This window comes from Pipistrellus kuhlii, unplaced genomic scaffold, assembly GCF_014108245.1.
Source record: "Pipistrellus kuhlii isolate mPipKuh1 unplaced genomic scaffold, mPipKuh1.p scaffold_m20_p_34, whole genome shotgun sequence".
NCBI lineage: Eukaryota > Metazoa > Chordata > Mammalia > Chiroptera > Vespertilionidae > Pipistrellus > Pipistrellus kuhlii.
Window position 1 is genome coordinate 5,411,606 of NW_023425534.1, and position 21,346 is coordinate 5,432,951.

Here is a 21,346-nt window from a genome sequence, read left to right on the forward strand (position 1 = left end):
AGAAAGCAAGCAAAGAACATCAGTAACCCAGTTACATTACAGATAAGAACTTTAGGAGTTCCCAGTGGCTGATGCCTTGAGAGGGAGAGCAGGAAGTGTCCCCAAGGCTAAGAATTCTTGGCAGCTGCTAGAAAGTTCCTGCAGCCCCTGCACAGGTCAGCCTGCCACAGGCAGCTGGAGTCCCTAGCAAAATAGGACATGTCTCATCTTTAAACAAATTAAACCAAACAAAGACACAAAACAACAGCAGAGACACACTATGTACAATGTTTACAGGTGTGCCCAGCCCACAGATACACTGTGCTCCTTGTCTGTCCAGCCACAGAAACCTCGGAATGCCCTGCGTTTAAACCTGGCCAAGGCAGAGCAATGTCTCATCCCAGAGTGGATCAAACGGAGGGCTCGGAGACCGCTGGAGGTCCGTTGCCATCAGGAGCTGATCAGGCTGACCCAGGGGAGAAGCAGTAAAATGCCTCCTGTGCCATACACGGTGCTGCCTTACGCAGTGCAAGCCCAGACCAGAGGAAGCCACTGCTTCTTGGAAAACATGCTTGATTCCGTCTCCCAAAACGCTTGGTTCAACTTAGGTCTCAGGTGAGACGACGGGGATTACTGAGCCTGAAACTCAAAATGAACAGCCCTGGCAGCGCTGCAAATGAGTCCGGGCCTCAGCCCCAGGAACCCGCAGTCCAGGCAGCAAGCGTACTCACTCCAGAGGAGTCTCTCGCTTACGTCCCTTCCTGGTTGCCAGAATATGCAACTGGACAATCGGTGGGTCCGGGCTGCCTGTCACTACTTGAGCCAATTAGGCAGAGACAGGGTTGAATCATAACATGAGCGTTTATTCAATACCACCAGTATTATGGGAGAGCACCAAGTCATCCACAAACATCTGCTCTCTCACTGTTTTGATTTAAAAAAAAAAATATTGATTTTTTACAAAGAGGAAGGGAGAAGGATAGAGAGGTAGAAACATCTATGAGAAAGAAACATCAATCAGCTGCCTCCTGCACACCCCTTACTGGGGATGTGCCTGCAACCAAGGTACATGCCCTTGACTGGAATTGAACCTGATACCCTTGAGTCTGCAGGCTAACACTCTATCCACTGAGCCAAACCAGTTAGGGCTGTTTTGATTTTTAAAAGGACCTGGAGCAAATATGCTATCACCCTGATCCTCATTATTATTTTTTAAAATATATTTTATTGATTTTTTAAAGAGAAAAGGGAGAAAGAGAGAAACATCCATGAGAGAGAAACATCAATCAGCTGTCTCCTGCACATCCCCTACCAGGGATATGCCTGCAACCAAGGTACATGCCCTTGACCAGAATCAAACCTGTGACCCCTCAGTCCACAGGTTAACGCTCCATCCAAACCGGTTTCAGCCACCCTGATCCTTATTAAAGGTCAGGCTGGGAAGGGATGGGTGATGGTTCCTTTTCATAATGTTGGAAGCATTTCATAAGGAGAAATGGTGCCTGGTGTAGGCGACATCTCAGGCAGTTCCTTGTTCACACACGGAGGCGTGGAGAACAGGAGGAGGCGCAGTAAGCCTTTCAGCAGAGGAGGAGCTGCCAGTCAGTGTGTGCAGGAAAGGCCTTGGCTTCGCTGGGGAACACGGCTCCTTAACTCACTCTCTAGCGGTGGAGGAATGCAGCCACAAAGGGTGCCTCGCCTTGTCCCTCCTTGAGCTCCTGGGTTTCAACTTGACCTTTGTCTTCTTAGGGAGTCTTCTCGTCCTGATTGAGGTAAGAGCCTTTTTGTTGTCAAGACTTTGGGTCCTACACTCCTTATCTCCATTGCCATGGCTGGGAGGCCAGAGAACTGAATTAGACTTGGAATATAGATTACTGCAGACAGTGGTCTCTTGTTCACTTAGAAATGTTTCTGAAAGTCACGTTTTAGCCTGCGGTGAGATTAGAGAGCAAACATCTAGAGGAGGAGGGTGGTTCTCCACCTTGGGGAGCACATTAGGATAGGATCCCCTGGAGAACTTTAAGAATGATTGGCACCCGGGCCCCAGCTCACGTGAGTGAGATCAGGATCTCCGGAGGGGGTGCCTGCATGAAAAGTTGAAGGGCTCCACAGGTGATGCTGAGTCACTTTTTAGAAATGCATGTCCTCCCATCCCCCTCAGACCTGCCGAGTCAGAAACCCAGGCCAGCAGGTTGTCCCTCCGGGGAGGCGATGGGTTTGAGTGTGTGGCTGTGCCTCCTCTTCCAGCCTGTGGCAGCAGGTTCCGGGATCCCCGAGATCAAATGCTACCTGAATGGGGTGAGGGTGCCCGGAATCGTCCGTCTCCGGACCTTGGTCTGCAAAGTCTTCGGGGTGCTGTTCAGCGTGGCCGGAGGTAAGGGGGGTCTTTCTGACTACTTTCCTTCAAAGGGTGAAGAGGACAAAAAGCATTTTGCATGTAAATGAAGTAGATTTGGACGTGAGGGCTTGCCCTTAGCAGATCTCTGTACTTTCTGACGAGGGCTGAGTTATTTAAGTGCAGACCTGCTAGTTACCATTCAGCGATCTCTGAGTAACTCATTAGGTTTTGCAGTAGACCCACCATCCACTTGTTTTATGGAGTTGGCTTTTAGCAGGGTCAGTGAGCTTTTTGTGTAACCAGCTAGATAGTCAATGTTTTAGGCTTTGTGGGCCAAAGAGGCAACATTGAAAATATTATTTAGGTGCTTAAACTTACATAGTCATTTAAAACATACCCATGTGAGAATGGAAAAATTATTCTTAGCTCACCAGCTGTAAAAAACAGCCAGCCGTTGGGCCCACAGCTGTAGTTTGCTGATGCCCAGTTGAGAGATTAAAGAGTATTTCCTCTTATTCGATGGGAACTTGACTCTCCCTGTTAGATAGTCACAGGAGCATCTCTGTTTTCTCGAGAGAAGATTTACACAGCAGAGGCCTCCGAGCTAGTGTGGGTCTGTGCTGACTGACGGTCTCCTTTCTCCACCTCTCCCAGGGCTCTTCGTGGGGAAGGAAGGCCCCATGATCCACAGCGGAGCCGTGGTGGGCGCGGGCCTCCCTCAGGTAAGGGTGATGGGCTGGGAAGGTGAGTCCCTTACAGTGGTCTCCGGGCAGGGGCTTCTGGGAGGCAGTCTGGAAGAAAATCCATCGGCAGCACCCTAACACGACTTTGGAGTTTGGTGTCAGTTTGGGTTGATGTAAAAACTATGTGGCCTGTCTCCTGGGAGAGGGGGTAACTGGTACCCCGGAGTTTTAACTAGTCCTAGGAACAGAAATGAGACATAGAGAACGTCTGTTCAAATGCAAGTCACCTAGTGCTCCCACAGCCATTGCCTGCGCCTCCTGTAAGGTGCTCAGTGGGTCAGCTCGGCGCTGCCCTATCCCAAGATGCTAGAAGCATGTCTGAGGTGGTTCCGGGCACAGGGCTGTGCCGAGTGCCCTGAGGCAGCACAGGACTAATAGCACTTGGGGTGAGGAGCTAGCCCAGGACCCCAAAGCTCCATCCTTACGGGCTGTTCTGGAATCAGGCTGCAGGTTGGAGGCACCTCGGTTCCTTGTGATCCGTCACTTGTGGGCATGTTCCTCTCTCGTCCTGAGAGGAGGGGATGATGCCAGTGAGCGGTCAAAGCCAAGGAGAGGAGGCTCTCCCACAGCCCATCTTCTGCTCTCTCTCTGCTGCCTCACCCTCAGCCAGCCCCCGGGCTCCCCGCGTGAGCCTTTGGTGGACAAGTTGAAGGTGGCGCTTGTGCCCTTCCTTACCGCCACCCCGAGCAGGGCTCTCTTTACCTCCGCAGCAGCTTTCACTTCCACCCGCCCTTCGCTCAGCTGTTTCCTTCCCGTTTTCTCTCTGACTGATCGTGTACAAAATAGTTTCTGAAGAGCATAGCAATTTAGGGGCAGGAAAGGAAGTTCTTCCCAGAGACAGTCCTTTTCCCAGGCTGCTCTGGACTCTCCCTTGTGGCAGCACATCTGCCAGCCGTGGGGAGGGTCAAGGCGGGGACCCCCTCAGGGTTCCTGCAGGTGGGCCCCCCTCTGACCTTGTTTTCTCTCGTTTCAGTTTCAGAGCATCTCCTTCCGGAAGATCCAGATTAACTTCCCCTATTTCCGAAGTGACAGGTATGGAAAGGTTAGGAATTGGATTTTCTTTTCTTTAAGTTAAATCTATTGGGGTGACATTGGTTAATAAGATTATATAGGTTTCAAGTGTAGATTTCTACGCTACATGATCTGTATATTGCACTGTTTTACCATCCCCCTAAGTGAAATCACCTTCCGTCACCAAACATTTGGCTCCCTTTCCCTTTACTACCTCCCACCCCCTTCGGTCTGGTAACCACCATATTGTCTGTGTCTGAGTTTCAGTTTTATATTCTACGGGTGGGTGAAATCATACAGTTCTTAGCTTTTTCTGATTGACTTATTTTGCTTGGCATAATCTGAAAGTCCATCCATGTCATAAATGGCAATATTTCATTTCTTATGGCTGAGTAGTACTCTATTATGTATATACTAAAAGCCAGGTGCACGAAAATGTATGCACTCGAGGTGGTCCCTCAGCCCGACCCGTGCCCTCTCACAGTCCAGGACTCTTCAGGGAATATCCATCTGCCTGCTTAGGCCCGCAGCCCTGCAGCCCTCGGGGGATGTGCTTGCAGCCATCAGCCCAGCTTGTGGCTGAGCAGAGCTCCCACTGTGGGAGCACACTGACCACCAGGGGGCAGCTCCTGCTTTGAGCATCTGCCCCCTAGTGGTCAGTATTTGTCATAGTGACTGGTCATTCCACCCTTAGGGTCAATTTGCATATTTCAATTCGCATATTACCCTTTTATTACATAGAATACCACATCTTCTTTATCCAATTGTCTATTGAAGGATATTTGGTTGTTTTCATGTCTTCAGCCACTGAATAATGCTGCAGTGAACATAGGGGTGCATAAATCTTTGCCAATAAATGTTTTCAAGTTTTTTGGTTTAAAAATGCTGAGAAGAAGGATTGCTGTATAATATAGTAACTCTTAATGTTTTGAGGAACCTCCATACTGTTTTCCACAGAGGCTGTACCAGTTTACATTCCCTCCAGCAGTGATGAGGATTCCTTTTTCTCCACAACCTCTCCAACACTTACTATTACTTGTCTTATTGATAATAGAAATTGGAGTTTCTTTTTTTATTCTTTTCTTAAAGGTTTTTTAAAATTGATTTTTAGAGAGGGGGGAAGGGAGAAGGAGAGACAAACATCATTGGCTGCTTCCTGACCACAACCTGGGCATGTGCCCTGACATGCAACAGGCAACCTTTTGGTGCGTGGACTACACCCAACCATTGAGCCACACTGGCCAGGGCAGAATTGGATTCTCGTGAGAAAAATAAACTGTTCATTTACTGCCTCTGAGACCCCATACTTGCTCTAGCCAGCTTATTACCTCCCCTGCTGGGCAGGCTGCATGCAAAACCCGGTGTCAGAAAGAAGGTGGGCTGAGCTACTGTCCTAAAAATAAGCAACCCGGGCCCGGCTGGTCTCTTGGCTTCCACTTTGTCATGACCTAAGGCCTAGAAGTATCTCAGGCAGTGGAGATAAAAAACACAGCCGAGACAGTCCACAGGCGTCCTCTCTAGAGCATCTTTCATACTCCAAAGCCGTGTCCTGGGTCACCGCCTTGTGGCATTTGTGTGTGTGAAACTGCCCCGCCCACAAGGCCCTTGGAATCAGGCCCGGTCAGAGCTGTGGTCTACCTCCCACCTTGGTATTCCTGTGTGTCCTTGTTACCTGCTCCTCTGCACGTCACCAGCGCTTCGGCGTTTTCATGCCACTGTGACCATGGAAGGAAGATCTGGGGAGGGTGTAGCTCAGCGGGGACTGAGCTGGGGCTCACATTCCATCTTCGGAGGAGCCGGGTGTGAGGAGGCCCCTCCCCGTGAGGAGCTCGGGCTGCGGAGTGGGCCTGGCTCTCAGGTGACTCTATTTGTTGCCCAGTTGGTCTGCCTCAGACCCTGACTTCATGGCTCCTGAGATAAAATGTTGGCGGATAAGGCCCTGGCCAGTGTGGCTCAGTTGGGCGTCATTCATGCACCAAGAAGTTGCTAGTTTGAGTCCCCGTCAGTGCACATGCCCAGGTTGCAGGCTCAATCCCCACTTGGGGTGTGCAGGAGGTAGCTGATTGATGTTTCACTCTCACATCAACGTTTCTCTCTCCCTCTCTCTCTCTCTCTCTCTCTCTCTCTTTCTCTCTCTTTCTCTCTCTCTCTGAATCAATTTTTAAAAAACAAACAAACATGGGAAAAGAGGGCCGGAAAAACTGCGTTTTGTGGCCTGTCCAATAAAGCCGTCTGCCTCTTCTCTCCCCAGAGACAAGCGGGACTTTGTATCAGCTGGGGCAGCTGCTGGCGTCGCTGCAGCCTTCGGGGCTCCCATTGGGGGGACCCTGTTCAGTCTGGAGGAGGGCTCGTCCTTCTGGAACCAGGGGCTCACGTGGAAAGTGGTGAGGAGGCCTTTGAAGGAAAACCCTCTTCTAAGCATAACCCCCATTTCAACTGTCGTTCTGACGCGCCCAGGCCTTGGCGTTGGACACCCTCCCTGCCAACGAGGGCCTTTCCCGTGCTTTTCATGTGCACACGCTCCCATCCCCCCCATCAGAGGCCAGTGTCGCCTCTTGATGATGAGCCACCTGGCGTGCAAACGTGGAACTGGTCATCAGGCAGCGGCGGCAGAGCCCAGACTTGAACCCCGACTCCTACCTCGGAGCAGCGCGTTCTTCCTCCCGTGTTCACTCTTCCTTTGGGCACAGGATTCAGTGTGAGCCTGGCTCTCAGTAAACAGTTCTTACGGCAGGCTGCTGACCTGAGAGCTTCTGTGGCCTGTGTACAGTTGTCCACATGGTGCCTTCCTCGCAGTGGTTACGGGACGCCTGTGCCGGGCGGGGTTGGCAGGTTTAGGAGGAGGGCAGGGAGGAAGCAGGACTTGGCACTATTGAATGTCCTGTCTGTGTCACCCGTCCCCAGCTCTTCTGCTCCATGTCGGCCACCTTCACCCTCAACTTCTTCCGTTCTGGGATTCAGTTTGGGAGTTGGGGCTCCTTCCAGCTCCCTGGATTGCTGAACTTCGGCGAGTTCAAGGTATGCTTTGTCCTTTTCCTCCAGAATTTCTTCTTCTTTTATTTTTAATAAGATGCATCTCTCTCAAAAATTATTTTTAATAAGATGCAATTAAAAATTTTTATATATATTTTTATTGATTTCAGAGAGGAAGGGAGAGGGAGAGATCAGTGATAAAGAAAATCATTGACTGTCTGCCTCCTGTATGCCCTCTATAGGGAATTGAGCCTGCAACCAGGGCATGTGCCCTTGACTGGAATCGAACATGAGACCCTTCAGTCCACAGGCTGATGCTCTATCCACTGAGCCAAACCAGCGAGAGCCCCCCAGAATTTCTGGCTTGCTCAGTGACAGTTGATCTAAGTAATGTACCAGATAGAAGCAACCAGCAGGGCAGGGGCAGCTCCTGGCGGGCTCTCGGCCCCTCCAGCCTCCTGTGGGTGCCCCTGCCGGGAAGAGAGAAGATGGCCTCCCCTCCTGTGTCTGTCTCCGCTTCCGTCCCTTCCCATCCTCATGGGCGCCTGGTTTTCTCTCCCTTTCTCTCAGTGCTCTGACTCTGATAAAAAATGTCACCTCTGGACAGCTGTGGACTTGGGTGTCTTCATCGTGATGGGGGTCTTTGGGGGCCTCCTGGGAGCCACATTCAACTGTCTGAACAAGAGGCTCGCAAAGTACCGAATGCGAAACGTGCACCCGAAACCCAAGCTCGTCAGGTACCTGCGCAGCCGCCTCCCCAGCCTGCGGGGCTCCCCGAGCTCCCGGTGGATGGGCCGTCTCCCCACACCAGCTCTGGTTTCACACCTGAGACGGTAGAGGGGGTCGTGTCCACTGTATTTGTCAGGCCTAAAGGCTGAGTCTGAGCTTCATTCATATGAGAGCTGCTGGTTGCCCCCCCCCCCCCTGCCAACTTCCTCTAGGACGTGTGACAGTCAGAAAGGTCAGTGTGAAAGGCATTTTCTTCCCTGGAGAGAGATGATGTGGACGCAGCAGCCATGTCCCTGCCGCCCACTTTTCCCGTAGGAATTGCTGGACACAGCACATGCTGACTGGCGGAGGCTCCTGCACATGCTCTTTGGGGAGAAAGGGGCTAGGGGTCGGCGGGGTTGTGCATTTGTGTCTTATTACCTGTAACAGCTGTCCTTTGTTTCCTAGAGTCTTAGAGAGCCTCCTGGTGTCTCTGGTAACCACTGTGGTGGTGTTTGTGGCCTCCATGGTGTTAGGAGAATGCCGACCGATGTCTTCAGGTCAAATCGGGAATGACTCGCTCCTGTTCCAGGTAACCCCGTTCCTCTGAGTATGGAACCTGCGCTCTGCTTTTCATGGAAACTGATTTCCAACGGGTGCTCTGGAGCTTCTCAGTGCATTGACTGCAGGACTTTCCAGAGAGCCTTCAGGACTGGTGTTCCTCCTGGAGTAGTTTGGGAACCACTGCATGTGTGTCTTCTCAGCTCGGTTGCTGTTCTAAGCACGTTTCTCCTTTGCCAGCTCTTCCTGCCATGTTCCACCACTAGGGGGCACTCTCCTATTTCCTACGGCAGCCTGCATCTAACCGTGTTGTCCAGCCCAGTTCACCTGCTAGACTTATACAGCACCCAGGCCACCTAGTACTGTTATAGTGTTCACATGAGGGCATCTCTGCAGTGTTAGCCATAGAATGGAGTCCAGGAGAAGTCTATTCCTTACTGAGCTCTGTAACAACACTTACTTGTATGCACAGCAATAGGTGTGAAGTATACCCCCTACACTATCGGACACCATCAAATAGAAAACAAGAACTTTCATAATCCAGATTCCCTTACCCCTAATGAGGGAGGCAGTACCGGAATTGCATCTTCCTACAAGAGAGAATGTGGAGAGAACGGGAGGTCTGAAATGTGGAGAAGTAATCTCTTCCTAGGCGGGGTTTTGTGCAGCCAGGTGGAGGCTGGGGAGGCAGCTAGGAGCACGGAGTCTGCACCAGTCCTCACGTGCAAGTGGTTCTGCTTCTGCAGCAAACTCAGGACGGAGGCTTTCCCCATTTGGAACCAAAGTCGGAGCTTTAGATCAGGCCGTACCCTGGAAGCTCCTGAAAAGCTGTCAGCTCCCAACCACGAGGCTGTCACCTGCCTCATCTTCCCCCAGTCCCTGTGGTTCCCAGCCAGGCTTCCAGGAGTGTTACACACAAAATCAGCACCGGGAGAAGAGACAGGGTGAAGTCCCTGGTGAATCATCATTATAGTTACAGTTTCATTATGAATGGAAGAGCGCAGGCCCACATCTTCATTCATTCATTCATTCTCAGAATGCAAGGAATCCATTCTCAGGATGCAAGTTGGCCGCTCTTGGGTACAGATCTGTTTTTGCTACCTGTTTAATGTACAGGAAAAGCATGGATGCCAGACTTTTTTGGCCTAGGTGGGGACCTCCCACTTGAAGATTCAAGTGCCCTGGTCAAGTGCTGACCTTGTACTGATTTCCGTTTCTTAGGCCACATCAGAAGATGTGAATTCAAGTATCAAGACCTTTTTCTGTCCCAATGAGACCTACAATGACATGGCCACCCTCTTCTTCAATCCCCAGGAGTCTGCCATCCTCCAGCTCTTCCACCAGGATGGTGAGCTCCAAGGCACCAACCCATCCCTGTGTGGATGGGTTTTTCCCACAGAGAACAAATAGTGATTATTCCTGTGCTCCTCTGCTGGCCCTCAGCTAGAGCCAGGCTTCCCTTTCATTCTGAGCGAAAAACAGGACTTTCCTTTGTAATTCCAACCCAGACAAGATTAGCCTTTCTGCCGCCAGTGTCGGAGGTGACCTGGGTGGTGTGCAGAGGACCTGTGGGAGCCAGGGTGGCCTGGTGGGCATCTGGCACCTGCAGCGGGACTCAGGTCTGTCCTTGCCTTGCAGGTACCTTCAGCCCCATCACTCTGGCTCTGTTCTTCACCCTCTATTTCTTGCTTGCGTGTTGGACTTACGGCATTTCTGTTCCGAGCGGCCTCTTTGTACCTTCTCTGCTGTGTGGAGCTGCTTTTGGACGTTTAGTTGCCAATGTCCTCAAAAGGTACAGTGTGTGTACGTGTGTGCATGAGTGTGCACGTGTGTACATACATGTGCAAGTGCTCGAACCGTAGCCCTGCCCTTCCACCCCGCACGATGCCAAGCCACATTCTTGTTGTCTCTCTTCACCAGCTACATTGGACTGGGCCATGTCTATTCGGGGACCTTTGCCCTGATTGGTGCCGCGGCTTTCCTGGGCGGGGTTGTCCGTATGACCATCAGCCTCACGGTCATCCTGATCGAATCTACCAACGAGATCACTTACGGGCTTCCCATCATGATCACTCTGATGGTGAGCACTGCCTTCTAGGCCACTTTCGGGGTCAGCGCCAAGCTCACCCCACAGCAGCCTCTTTTCAGGTCTTCACTCTGTGTTTCAGGTGGCCAAGTGGACAGGGGACCTTTTCAATAAGGGCATTTACGACATCCACGTGAACCTGCGAGGAGTGCCGCTTCTGGAGTGGGAGACAGAGGTGGAGATGGACAGGTGAGGCCAGGCGGTCTCTTCACATCCGAGGGCCCAAGGAATGAGGGTGGGAAATGGTCACTTAGAATCTTGGGTTAGAATGAAGTGAAACGGGGTCATTGGAAGAGCAAGTATGTGTGGGAACAGTGAGCAGTTCTGTGTGGCTGGGAGCGGGGCCAGGGCAGGGAGGGCAGGACTGATGCATGGCTTTGTGTGGGTCCTGTGTTCTGGTTCAGAAGGAAGTGAGGGCTGTGCATAAAGTCTGTGTTAGACTTGAATGTCCAAATGAAGGGCTTGCTAGCCCTGGCTGGTTTCCTCAGTGGTTAGAGTGCCTGAGGACCAAAGGGTTATGGGTTCAATTCCTGGTCGTCCCCACCCCATTCAGGACATGTGTAGGAGGCAACAGTCGATGTGTCTCCCTCACATCAGTGTTTCTATCTCCCCTTCTCCTCCTCCTTCTTTTTCACTCTAAAAATCAATGGAAAAAACATTTTCAGGTGAGGATTAAACTAAGGTTCTCCTAGCCTGCCTCACGTGTGCCTAACGAAGTCGCATGTTATAATCACCAAATTACCCAGCAGCCCACAAATGGTGTGGGCCTCCTACTTCTGGGTACCACACAAGTCCCCTGTGGTCGAACGTAGGGTCATCAAGCTCTGTAAAGGGCCTGATAGTCAATGTTGTCAGCTCTGCAGGCGAGTGGGCTCTGCAGTCACCAGCTCTGCTCTGGCGATGCAGGGGCAGGCATAGACGGTATCTAGACAAGGCAGGCAGGGACTTGACCTGTGGCTGCAGCTGCCATCCTGGTCTAAGGGGCACCAAATGTTTTTTTTTAATTTTAATAGTGTAATTACCAATTCAGTGTGATATGGGGAATGTGCCATGGAGTGCTGAGGAGGGGCGGGGTTTGTGGTAAGGGGGCTTCTCGTGTTGAGCCGAGGGACGAGTCCAGGCCCACCCATTGGTCAAAGCGGGGAAGGGCGTTTCCAGCCTGGGGAAGGGCATGTGCGGACAAGGTAGCTCAGGAGGCGCCAGGAGAGCCAGGGCAGCCCATCGCATCTGCTCCCGGGTGCCATGGGCTCCAGCCTGAGGCTGATGGCTTCCCTCCTCCCCAGACTGAGAGCCAGTGACATCATGGAGCCCAACCTGACCTACGTCTACCCGCACACCCGCATCCAGTCGCTGGTCAGCATCCTGCGCACCACTGTCCACCATGCCTTCCCCGTGGTCACTGAGAACCGGGGCAACGAGAAGGAGTTCATGAAGGGCAACCAGCTCATCAGTAACAACATCAAGTTCAAGGTGAGAACACAGCCGAGGGGAGGGGCGGGTGACAGGTGGTTCCGTGGCGCTCACACTGACTGGTGCTCGTCACGCCCCACAGGGGGGGTGGCTCTAAGGAGAATCAGTAGCCCTTTAGGTGCAACAGTGAGTGTAGATGTGACAGCAAGTGTGGACTCCGTGTGATCATCAGGGCATGTCCATTCTCCTAGTAAGCACGGGGATAAGTTTGTTCTGTTTTTAAGTGTATTTTTATTGATTTCAGAGAAGAAGGGAGAGAGAAATAGAAACATCAGTGATGAGAGAGAATCATTGATCAGCTGTCTCCTGCATGCCCCACACTGGGGATGGGAGCCTGCAACCCAGGAATCGAACTGTGACCTCCTGGTTTATAGGTCAGTGCTCAAACGCTGAGCCACCCCAGCTGGGTGGGACAGATTTGTTTTTAACCGGCAGTCTTCGGGATTCCCGCACGTTGGATCAGCGAGGGTTCTAGAGTTGCCAACCACAGAAGTGGACTTTGCCCTGCTTACGAGAGGAAAAGAAATCCATTGGAAACTGCAGGACCGACAGGAAGTGAAGGAGCCAGAGCGGTGTGCTCGGGCATGCAGGCGGTGAGGGGACCCTCTGAGAGACCGGGCCTCGGAGCTGCTGTTCACTGTCCTTGGGATGCTCTCGGATTGAAATCCAAGCAGAGGGAGAGGCCCGTTGCCTCACCTGGTCCTGTGCCCACCCCCGGGCTTGCTGGAGAGAGGGTTTGTTCCCCACTGGAGAACTGAGATGCTTTACCAATTCAAAGAGCAAGGACGTTGGGCCGGCAGAAACCACTGGGTCTGCAACAAGCCCTGTAGTGCCCAGAGGCTCCTGTGCACCGGCCCGTGGCCACTGCCAGCGTTTCTGGCAGTTCCTGTCGGCATGTGCTTCTATCCTCACTGCCCCCCAGTCCTTAACGCTGAGGCAGGGCTGTGTTGGTGTGCCTGCGTGCCATTGTCACCCCTCCCCATCCACAGAAATCCAGCATCCTCACCCGAGCCGGCGAGCAGCGCCGGCGCAGCCAGTCCATGAAGTCCTACCCGTCGAGTGAGCTGCGGAACATGTGTGACGAGCACGTGACCTCAGAGGAGCCGGCCGAGAAGGAGGACCTCCTGCAGCAGATGCTCGAGCGAAGGTGAGCGCGCAGTCCTCCCACCGCGCAGGCCCAGCAGCCTCTGCTCGGACGCTGCTAGGTAGCCCCGAGTTTTTTGGGATTTGGGGGGGTGGGTCGAGACGTGGGTGAAACGCGATCCTGCTGAGGGTATACTAGGCAGCGTCTGGTTTTTATATAACAGATACACTCCCTACCCCAACCTATACCCTGACCAGTCCCCAAGTGAAGACTGGACCATGGAGGAACGCTTCCGCCCTCTGACCTTCCACGGCCTGATCCTGCGGTCGCAGCTGGTCACCTTGCTCATCCGAGGAGTGTGCTATTCTGAAAGCCAGTCGGTGAGTGTCTCCTGCCCGCACCGGCATTCCGGAGGGCAGGAGGGTAGACGCACACCTCCGCCTCAGGGAGAAGGGGAGACACGGAGTCATGTGCCAGCAGCTGCTCAGGGGGCGCCTGCTGCCCCCGCTTCCCTGTGCTGCAGTCGGTGTCCTCCCGGGGTCACCAGCAGGGGGTGTGAGTCCCCCCCCCCGCCTTCTCCACGCAGCCTCTGCACCTGTGTCAGGCATCTACCAGCCTGCAGGCTTTCCGCAGTCTCCGCATTTTAGTTTCTGGTGTGCGTGAACCTTCTTACCTATGTTTCCAGAAGTCCCTTTTCTTCCCGTGAGCTCCCCTGTAGTTTCTTTTCCTCTTTTGCTTGGTTTTTGTAGAGATAAGCTGGGGGCGGGTGTTGTTCAGAGGGGTCCCGCTCACTCACACACTCACCCCGTCAGGTGGAGCCTGAGAAAGGAGCCTGAAAACGCTGCCTGGAGACCTGGTTTCCACGCTGGCTCTCCTGGTCCGGGTCTTGTCCTAGGGGTCAGCCTCAGGTCACTCGTGGCCCAATGGCCTGCAGAAGAGCAGCTGCCAGGACAGGGCAGGGAGGGCCGCGGTGCAGAGCTGGGCCCGGAGCGTGTGGTCTGTGGGGAGGACCCGCCTGGCTGGGAGTTGGGGACAAGGAAGTGGAAGCGTGAAGCCAGATGACAGAGGCCTCGCCTGCAGGCAGGAACCAGCCAGAGCTGGCTGGTGCAGCGCTGGGAGGCAGTGGTGCACGGAGAAAGCTGTGTCAGGTGCAGTTAGGGGAGGAAGACGGGACAGCAGTGACCGGTACGTGTGGTCACTTGTCCTGGCCCAGGTGCCCAGGGGCAGCAGCAGAGAGACTCGGCATGGAGGAAAGCAGCAGCTGTTGTCTGTTTGCTGTGCCGCTGTGTCCAGTTGCCACTAACGTGGCTTCAAACCAGTATGCTTTTCATAGCTTTCAAGGCCAGAGCACAGAGTCCAGGTGCCGGCGGGGCCACGCTCTCTCTGGCGGCTCCAGGGAGATCCTTCCTCGCCCTCCTGGTCTATGTTGGCGCCAGTGGTCCTTGACATTCCTGACTGCAGACCAGTCACTTCCCCCCACACCCCATCATCATCACCTGGTCTTCTTCCTGTGTCTGCTCTTTGAATAAGGACGGTAGTCATGGGGTTTAAGGCCCTCCCCAACCCAGTAGGACCTCGTCTGACCTTGATCACATCTGCGGAGCCCTGGTTTCCAACAAGGCCACATTCACCGGCACCAGGGGTTGGACTTGGACATCTCTTTTGGGGGCACACAAATCAACCCCCACAGCTACTGTTAGACTTTCTCCTTTAGACTTCCCTGCCCATGTCCATTTTACCGGTGAAGGAAAGGAGAGTTTGGGGGGTTAGGAGGCTTGGCTGGGGGACACAGCTGGGAGCAGGCTGGGAACTGGCTCTGGATCACTGTGTCTCACTCCAAAGCACGTGTTCCGGCCACTGCCCTGCCCCCCTCACTCTGGGGACCGTGGCTGGGTGGATACAGACCGGACGAGGGAGAGGCTCTCCACATGACCCTGCCTGTTGCTGTGCTCGCTGCAAGGACAGTGTCTTGGTTGGGTTTGCAGAGCGCCAGCCAGCCGCGCCTTTCCTACGCGGAGATGGCGGAGGATTACCCACGGTTCCCTGACATCCACGACCTGGACCTGACGCTGCTGAACCCGCGGATGATAGTGGTGAGAGGGCTGTCCCCTCTGTAGGCCGGGAAGGACCGCTCTGGTCGGTGCTGGTTCGCGTCCCATCCGGGTTAGGGCAGAGCTGGCCGCAGGAAACTCCAGTTGTCTTTCCTCTGCAGGATGTCACCCCGTACATGAACCCGTCACCCTTCACCGTGTCCCCTAACAGCAGCGTCTCGCAGGTTTTCAACCTGTTCAGGACCATGGGGCTGCGGCACCTGCCGGTGGTGAACGCAGTGGGAGAGGTGAGTGAGTTCAGGGGGAGGAGGGAGCACCCGCAGGCCCGTGGTAGCCCAGCCTCGCCCCCGCCCCCTCCCCACCTTCGGGAGAGGACCCTCCAACCACAGAACCCAGCAGGGAGGGCCCTAGACCAAAACCTCCTCTGAGCCCCCACCAGGAGTGAGGAGGGAGTAGGCGCCTGGAGCCTGGGATAACCACACACTTTCCCCCTTTGCCTTCCGTTTCTTATACGCTGTCTCCAGCACGGCCAGCAGGTGTCGCCAGAGGCACTGTGGGCTAGGAAAGTCTCTTCTTCACCCAAGACTGGCAACACCTAGGGGGCTGGGTGAGGTGTCAGTTCCCCGGCTGTTCTGGGCATTGTAACGTTAAATGAGAGGCTTTCAAGCCAAATACTGGGGGTGGGAGGAGATGGGGACTGAGAAAGCAGGGAGCATGTGCCCTGGCTGCACAGATGACAAATTCAGATGGTCACCTGCCGGACCACAGCCCATTGGCCTCCCCGTTAGGAGCCCTAGTTATCTGTGCATCCTGTTCCACAGAGGTCAGGTGACCTTTGAAGTGAGTGTCATGATGTCTGCGTACAGGACCCCGTCTGTCCTCCACCTCCTGACAGGCTGGGCCAGCGCTGTCCTCCTGGGCTCGCCCCCTGTGTTGGACTCGGCAGGTGACTGGTCTTTCTCTCCTTGCCTTAGATCGTTGGGATCATCACCCGCCACAACCTCACGTACGAATTCCTGCAGGCCCGGCTGCGGCAGCACTACCAGACCATCTGAGGCCCGGCCTCACCCACGGGCCAGCGCCCTCCTGGACTCCGGGGAGCAGCTCTGGTCCCCCACGGCTGGGGGCTGCCCCAGGGCACGGCAGAGCCCCGTCACCCCTCGCGCGGAAACCTGCCGTCATCGAACACTTGCTGGTCTAGATCCTGGGGATGGTCTGACCGTCAGAGTTTGGGTTTGTCTGACTTCCTCAGCGAGCATCTTCCCGCTTCCCGCTCCCCGAGCTCCGGCCATCCAGGGCGGCACAGGCTTCAGCCCCTGCCCCACGATGCCGGGACCCGAGAGGGAGTGACACCGAGCAGTGTTCTGCCCCTCCACTGCTTTCCCGGGGGACCCCGCTCTGCCTTAGCCGCGAGGGAGGGATGTGGACACGGCAGGCCCTGGGGAACGCCAGGTGGAAAATGACGTGAAGGACTGGCTCCGGGCTGGGCACTGAGAAGATGGCCTCGTTCAGGCGGCCTTCCTCCGCGCTCCCCCTGTCTGCAGGCTCCCGGAGGGGGTGTGTGCTGCTTCCGGGCGTGAGCTCAGCTCTGCCCTGTGGCTTCAGTCTCCTTAGAACCCCCCGTCCCCCAAGAAGCACGAAGCATTAACCCCACTAATCGTCCCTGAGCAGTGGATCTGACAGTGGGGCCAGCTTTACATCTGCCCTGGTTTTTAACATTTCAGCTTTCTCTCCACTTCCCAAGTGACGCATGGTCCCCGGGTGACGCATTTTTACCCCGATTTGCCCCTGCTCCGTTCTCCTCCACGGAATCCCTAAACTCCCCACATTTGCCTGCGTCTTCCTGTAAAGCCCAAAGGGTCCTGAGGCACCCCCCCCCCCAACTTAATTAAGTAAAAGCAGGTCCCCCAAGTTAACTAAGAGCGGGCTCCCCCTCTCCTCCCCCCCAGTTTAACTAAGAGCAGGTCCCCCAGTTTAACTAAGAGCAGGCCCCTAGGTAAACCGCTGGTCTCTGGAGAACGGTACGGTTACTTCCAAATGGGAAGGAGGGAGTCTGAGCCAGCGACCGCCACGAGGTACGAGATGGCGGCTTGAAATGCCCAAGTGCGGCGATGAAGCAGATGCGTGTGCGAGGACACAGGTGTCCGCACCCCACAGGCCCCTGTCACTTCCCACTGCCAGCCCAGCCTGCTGAGGCGCTCAGCAGTGAAACAGGATGCTTCCTGCCAGCACGTGCCCGGGGCTTTGGCATCAAACCCGGGCAGGCAGCCTCCCTCTGTCAGTGGCTCAGCTTCTCCGGGCGGCCGGGCCTCTGGGCGTCGGCGTTTGCTCTCACTGGCCTCTGCTCTCCACGATGAGCAGCATCCGGGCCATCAGGAACCCGGGCAGGTGGGCTTGGCCCTCGAGGTGGCATCCGTTGGCGTCTCATTTTCTCGTGCTTCGATCTGGGAGTTGCCTGAGGGCGTGCTGCCTGGCGGTGGCCACACTTGTCGCCCTCCACCCCTAGGTGATTTTGGTGGAAAGACCCTTTCCAGGGGTGGGTGTCCGTCTGCTCTGCCCGCCCAGGTCTGGGCTCAACACGCTCAGTGAGCAACCCGCTCAGTGAGGGGCCTTTCCCAGCAGGTGGCCTCCGCCCCATCTTCCCCCCTCGACCAGAAGTACTCTGCGGTCTGAGCGTGTCCGCTCGCTGGAGGCACTTGGTGTGTGAAACATGATGAAGCCCCAGTGCGTTGTTGGGGAAATCACAAGGACCAAAGAGGCCAGCCCTTCTCAGCGTGGTGTGAGCAGCCGCCACTTTGCTTCCAAGTGTTCAGAGCTTGCCCGCAATCATCTTCCTTCCGTGACAGAGGAAGCCAGGCGCACGTCAGGAGAATGGCGTGACCTCCTCACAGGAACTTGACCCTCTTCCCAGCCCTCCCTGAGGGGGGCCAGGCCAAGTTCTTAGGGGGTCCGCGGGGCCTCTCGTCCTGGGCTGGGTCCCCAGGAAACGGCCCTCATGCACATCGCGTTGCTTTTAAGGCACCGGGCACTTGTTCCCTTCAGTGGAGCCCAGAGATATACAACAGAACGCAAATGCCTCCCCTCCGCCCCTCCCCTCCCCACCCCCGAGTCGGCTGGACGGCTGCCAGGGAGGGCCAGACCCAGGCCCCTCGGGAAAGGGGCTTCCTGTCCCCTGTGACGGCCATCCTCTCCTGGTGCCCAGAGAGCCATGCCCACTCCTGTAAGCCTGCTCCTCGGAAGTCTCAGAAACCTGCGTTTCCAGCCTCACCCGGTGCCAGCAGCCCCGGGGGCTCTGGGATCTGGTCCTCCATAAACGGCCGCACAGGCTCCGGGCGTGGCTAGCGGTGGCTGTGTTTGGTCTCTGGTGTTTCGTGGTCCCTGACTGCCGGCAAGGAAGGTGGGGTAGAGGCCCCACGGCTGCAGGACTTGCACTCAGAGGTGATTTGCTCATGGCCTTGTTTAACGAGTGGCTCCGGGCTGGAATGGACATGGCATGTCCGGTGCGATCCCGCCCTCGGTGTCGGAGTGGCTGGCGGCAGTAACGTTTGTGTGCGGGATTGCACGCCAGCTGCGGGCCCTGGCGTGTGGACAGCAGCAGCTTCCTTTGTTGTGTTCGCACTGTTTGTTTATATGTAACCTTCGCTAATTCCATGTGTATATAAATTGTATTTTTTTAATTTGTAAAATCCTATTTTTATTTGAACTTTTAGAACTTGGAAGTTCTCATCATAACCTTACCACGTCGTAATAAAACGTCTCCATCGGTCTTAGCCAGTCTCCGTGGCGTTCTTTAGAGGGGGTTTTTATCTTACCCCCCTCACTATCTGTGAGAGTGGCAAGCCAGGAAGTGGCTTCATAGTCTCAGTTTCTTGCAAGGCTCTCCCCTCACGGGTCCTCTCATTGCCTTGGAGACCAGGCGGTCCTGTGGGTCCTGGCAGACACAGCCACGTCGCCCCTCCTCCAGTCTCTTCTCACTCGGACCTAATGACTGATGCGGGTCTTGTAAACACTGCTGCTTCCCACCGCGGTAGTGGAGAGCCTCCAGCGGGATCGGAGAGCCCCCGGTGATGGCGGAGAGCCCCCAGAGGTAGCGGAGAGGCCCCGGTGATCGCGGAAAGCCTCAGCGGGATCGGAGAGCCCCAGTGATCGCGGAGAGCCCCCGGTAATAGCGGAGAGCCCCCGGTGATGGCGGAGAGTCCCCGGTGATGGCGGAGAGCCCCCGGTGATAGCGGAGAGCCCCAGTGATCGCGGAGAGCCCCCGGTGATCGCGGGGAGGTCCTGGTGATCGCGGAGAGGCCCCGGTGATCGCGGAGAGCCCCCGGTAATAGCGGAGAGCCCCCGGTGATGGTGGAGAGCCCCCAGAGGTAGCGGAGAGCCCCCGGTGATGGCGGAGAGCCCCCAGAGGTAGCGGAGAGCCCCAGCGGGATCAGAGAGCCCCCGGTGGTCGTGAAGAACCCCCAGGGGTCGCGGAGAGCCCCCCGGGATCGGAGAGCCCGTTTATAGTCCTGTGTTTAGGAATTTGCCCCACAGATTCCCTGAGAGCCAACAGGAAACGAGGCTGATGCTGAGCCTGTAGAGGTTTGGCCGTAGCCGGCTTCGGGTCTTGCCAGAGACGTGCCTTTTTCTCTAATGATCCCCGCATCTCCTGTTTCCGGAGCATTTTCTGTGCATTTGGCACTCTGAGGCGGCCACTGAGTCACGGTGACACAGTGACACGGTGGAGTATGGCCGCTCCCCTCCCGCCCTCCCAGGATCCCTCTCCCCGTGCCTGACCGCAGGGTCTGGGGTGGACGGACGCTGCTCCCATCTCTCCCCTGGTCCTTGCCGGTCTGCTGCTCGGCTTCTTCCCTCCGGTGTGTGCAGTCCACACAGGGCCGTTCTCAGTGGAAGGGGGAAGTCAGAGGTCTTCCTTCGTCTCTGCTCCCTAACGATCACTCACTTCTGCCTTCCCCATCCCGCCCTCCACAGGGAGCCAGTTGCTCCCTTATTACCCCTTTCCCAGTTCCCACGCAGACCAGGACAATCGCACTGATCTTCACTGAGCATTGACTGCCGTGTGTGTGGGGTGCCGAAGGCGCATTCACCCTCACAGAGCCTGCAACCCAGGGACAGACACAATTGTACCAAAGCAAACTGTCCTATTATACTAGCTACGCAGCCTGGCCAGTGTGGCTCAGTGGCTGAGCATCAGCCTGTGAACCAGGAGGTCACGGTTCAATTCCCGGTTAGGGCACAGGCCCGGGTTTTGCAGGCTCGATCTCCAGTGTGGAGCTGCAGGAGGCAGCTGATCAATTATTCTCTTTCCCTCTCCCTTCCTCTCTGAAATCAATACACACACACACACACACACACACACACACACACACACATATATATTAAAGACCCAGTGCACGACATTTGTGCACTGAAGGAGGGGTCCCTCAGCCCGGCCTGCACCCTCTCACAGTTCGGGACCCCTCTGGGGATGTTTGCTTTTCGGTCTAGGCCCGCCCCTAGGCCGGCAGGTGGACATCCACCAAAGGGTCCTTAGTGCTGCAGCGGAAGCGAGAGAGGCTCCCACCACCGCTGCACTTGCCAGCTGTGTGCCCGGCTTCTGGCTGAGCGGCACTCCCCGGAGGAACGCACTGACCACCAGGGGGCAGCTCCTGCATTGAGCGCCTGCCCCGTCGTGGTCAGTGTGCATCATAGCGACTGGTGTTTCTGCCTTTTGGTTGATTTGCATATTAGCCTTTTATTATATAGAATACACACACACACACACACACACACACACACACACACACAATAGTCATACACAAAACACTGCCAGTGAAGTTTAATTTATACTGGCATGTGGTATCAGGGAAGGCTTCAGGGAGGAAGTGGCATTTGCAATGAGCCTTGAGGAAGACTGAGTAGATGTTCCCTGGAGAAAGGGTGATCTGGGTGAAGGAGCAGCATACACAAGGCACAGAGGAGCTGTTGTGTAGGTGTTGGGAGGAGTGTCACAGAAGCTGACCCAGAGAGGGAGGCGTGGTGAGGCGATGGTGGGAAAAGGGGGAGGGCTGCTCCCTGTTGCCAGTGAGCTTAGTGGCTGGTTGTTTCTACGTAGGACACCTTTTCAGAAGCAGATACAACGGAACTGTCTTCTCCAGGGGCTCCCACCTCAATAAGGCCTGCAAGTCCAGCACCTGGGGCCTGAGTTAGTGAAAGGCAATGGCTACTGTTGAAACATGAGTGAGCACCTAAATGTGCATGAACTTGAAGTCTGTCAGCAGAGCAAACATTTCTTCCTTCGCTTTGCTCAGCTTTTATTATTATTGTTTGAAGTATTACAAATAGTAGTACATATGTCTCCCCCCC

The 21,346-nt window shown here is 55.2% G+C and overlaps 1 protein-coding gene across 2 annotated transcripts in view; it reads left to right on the forward strand.

Annotated features, from left to right (window-relative positions):
* The window catches only part of CLCN6 (chloride voltage-gated channel 6), a 29,016-nt gene extending 10,244 nt beyond the window's left edge, over positions 1-18,772 (forward strand). Inside the window, exons 6-23 of one of the 2 annotated variants that reach the window (XM_036461064.2) lie at positions 1,645-1,751; positions 2,227-2,353; positions 2,972-3,039; positions 4,034-4,092; positions 6,323-6,455; positions 6,976-7,089; positions 7,615-7,781; positions 8,221-8,344; positions 9,535-9,661; positions 9,952-10,105; positions 10,234-10,393; positions 10,482-10,588; positions 11,683-11,869; positions 12,859-13,016; positions 13,177-13,333; positions 14,939-15,046; positions 15,166-15,291; positions 15,979-18,772. In XM_036461064.2, coding sequence (XP_036316957.1) covers positions 1,645-1,751; positions 2,227-2,353; positions 2,972-3,039; positions 4,034-4,092; positions 6,323-6,455; positions 6,976-7,089; positions 7,615-7,781; positions 8,221-8,344; positions 9,535-9,661; positions 9,952-10,105; positions 10,234-10,393; positions 10,482-10,588; positions 11,683-11,869; positions 12,859-13,016; positions 13,177-13,333; positions 14,939-15,046; positions 15,166-15,291; positions 15,979-16,059 — 2,264 coding nt within the window. In that variant the 3' untranslated portion in view covers positions 16,060-18,772. Of the gene's footprint in view, positions 1-1,644; positions 1,752-2,226; positions 2,354-2,971; positions 3,040-4,033; positions 4,093-6,322; positions 6,456-6,975; positions 7,090-7,614; positions 7,782-8,220; positions 8,345-9,534; positions 9,662-9,951; positions 10,106-10,233; positions 10,394-10,481; positions 10,589-11,682; positions 11,870-12,858; positions 13,017-13,176; positions 13,334-14,938; positions 15,047-15,165; positions 15,292-15,978 lie in introns of those variants that run through there. The other variant, XR_004992032.2, reaches the window with a different exon arrangement.
* Positions 18,773-21,346: the final 2,574 nt, after the last annotated feature.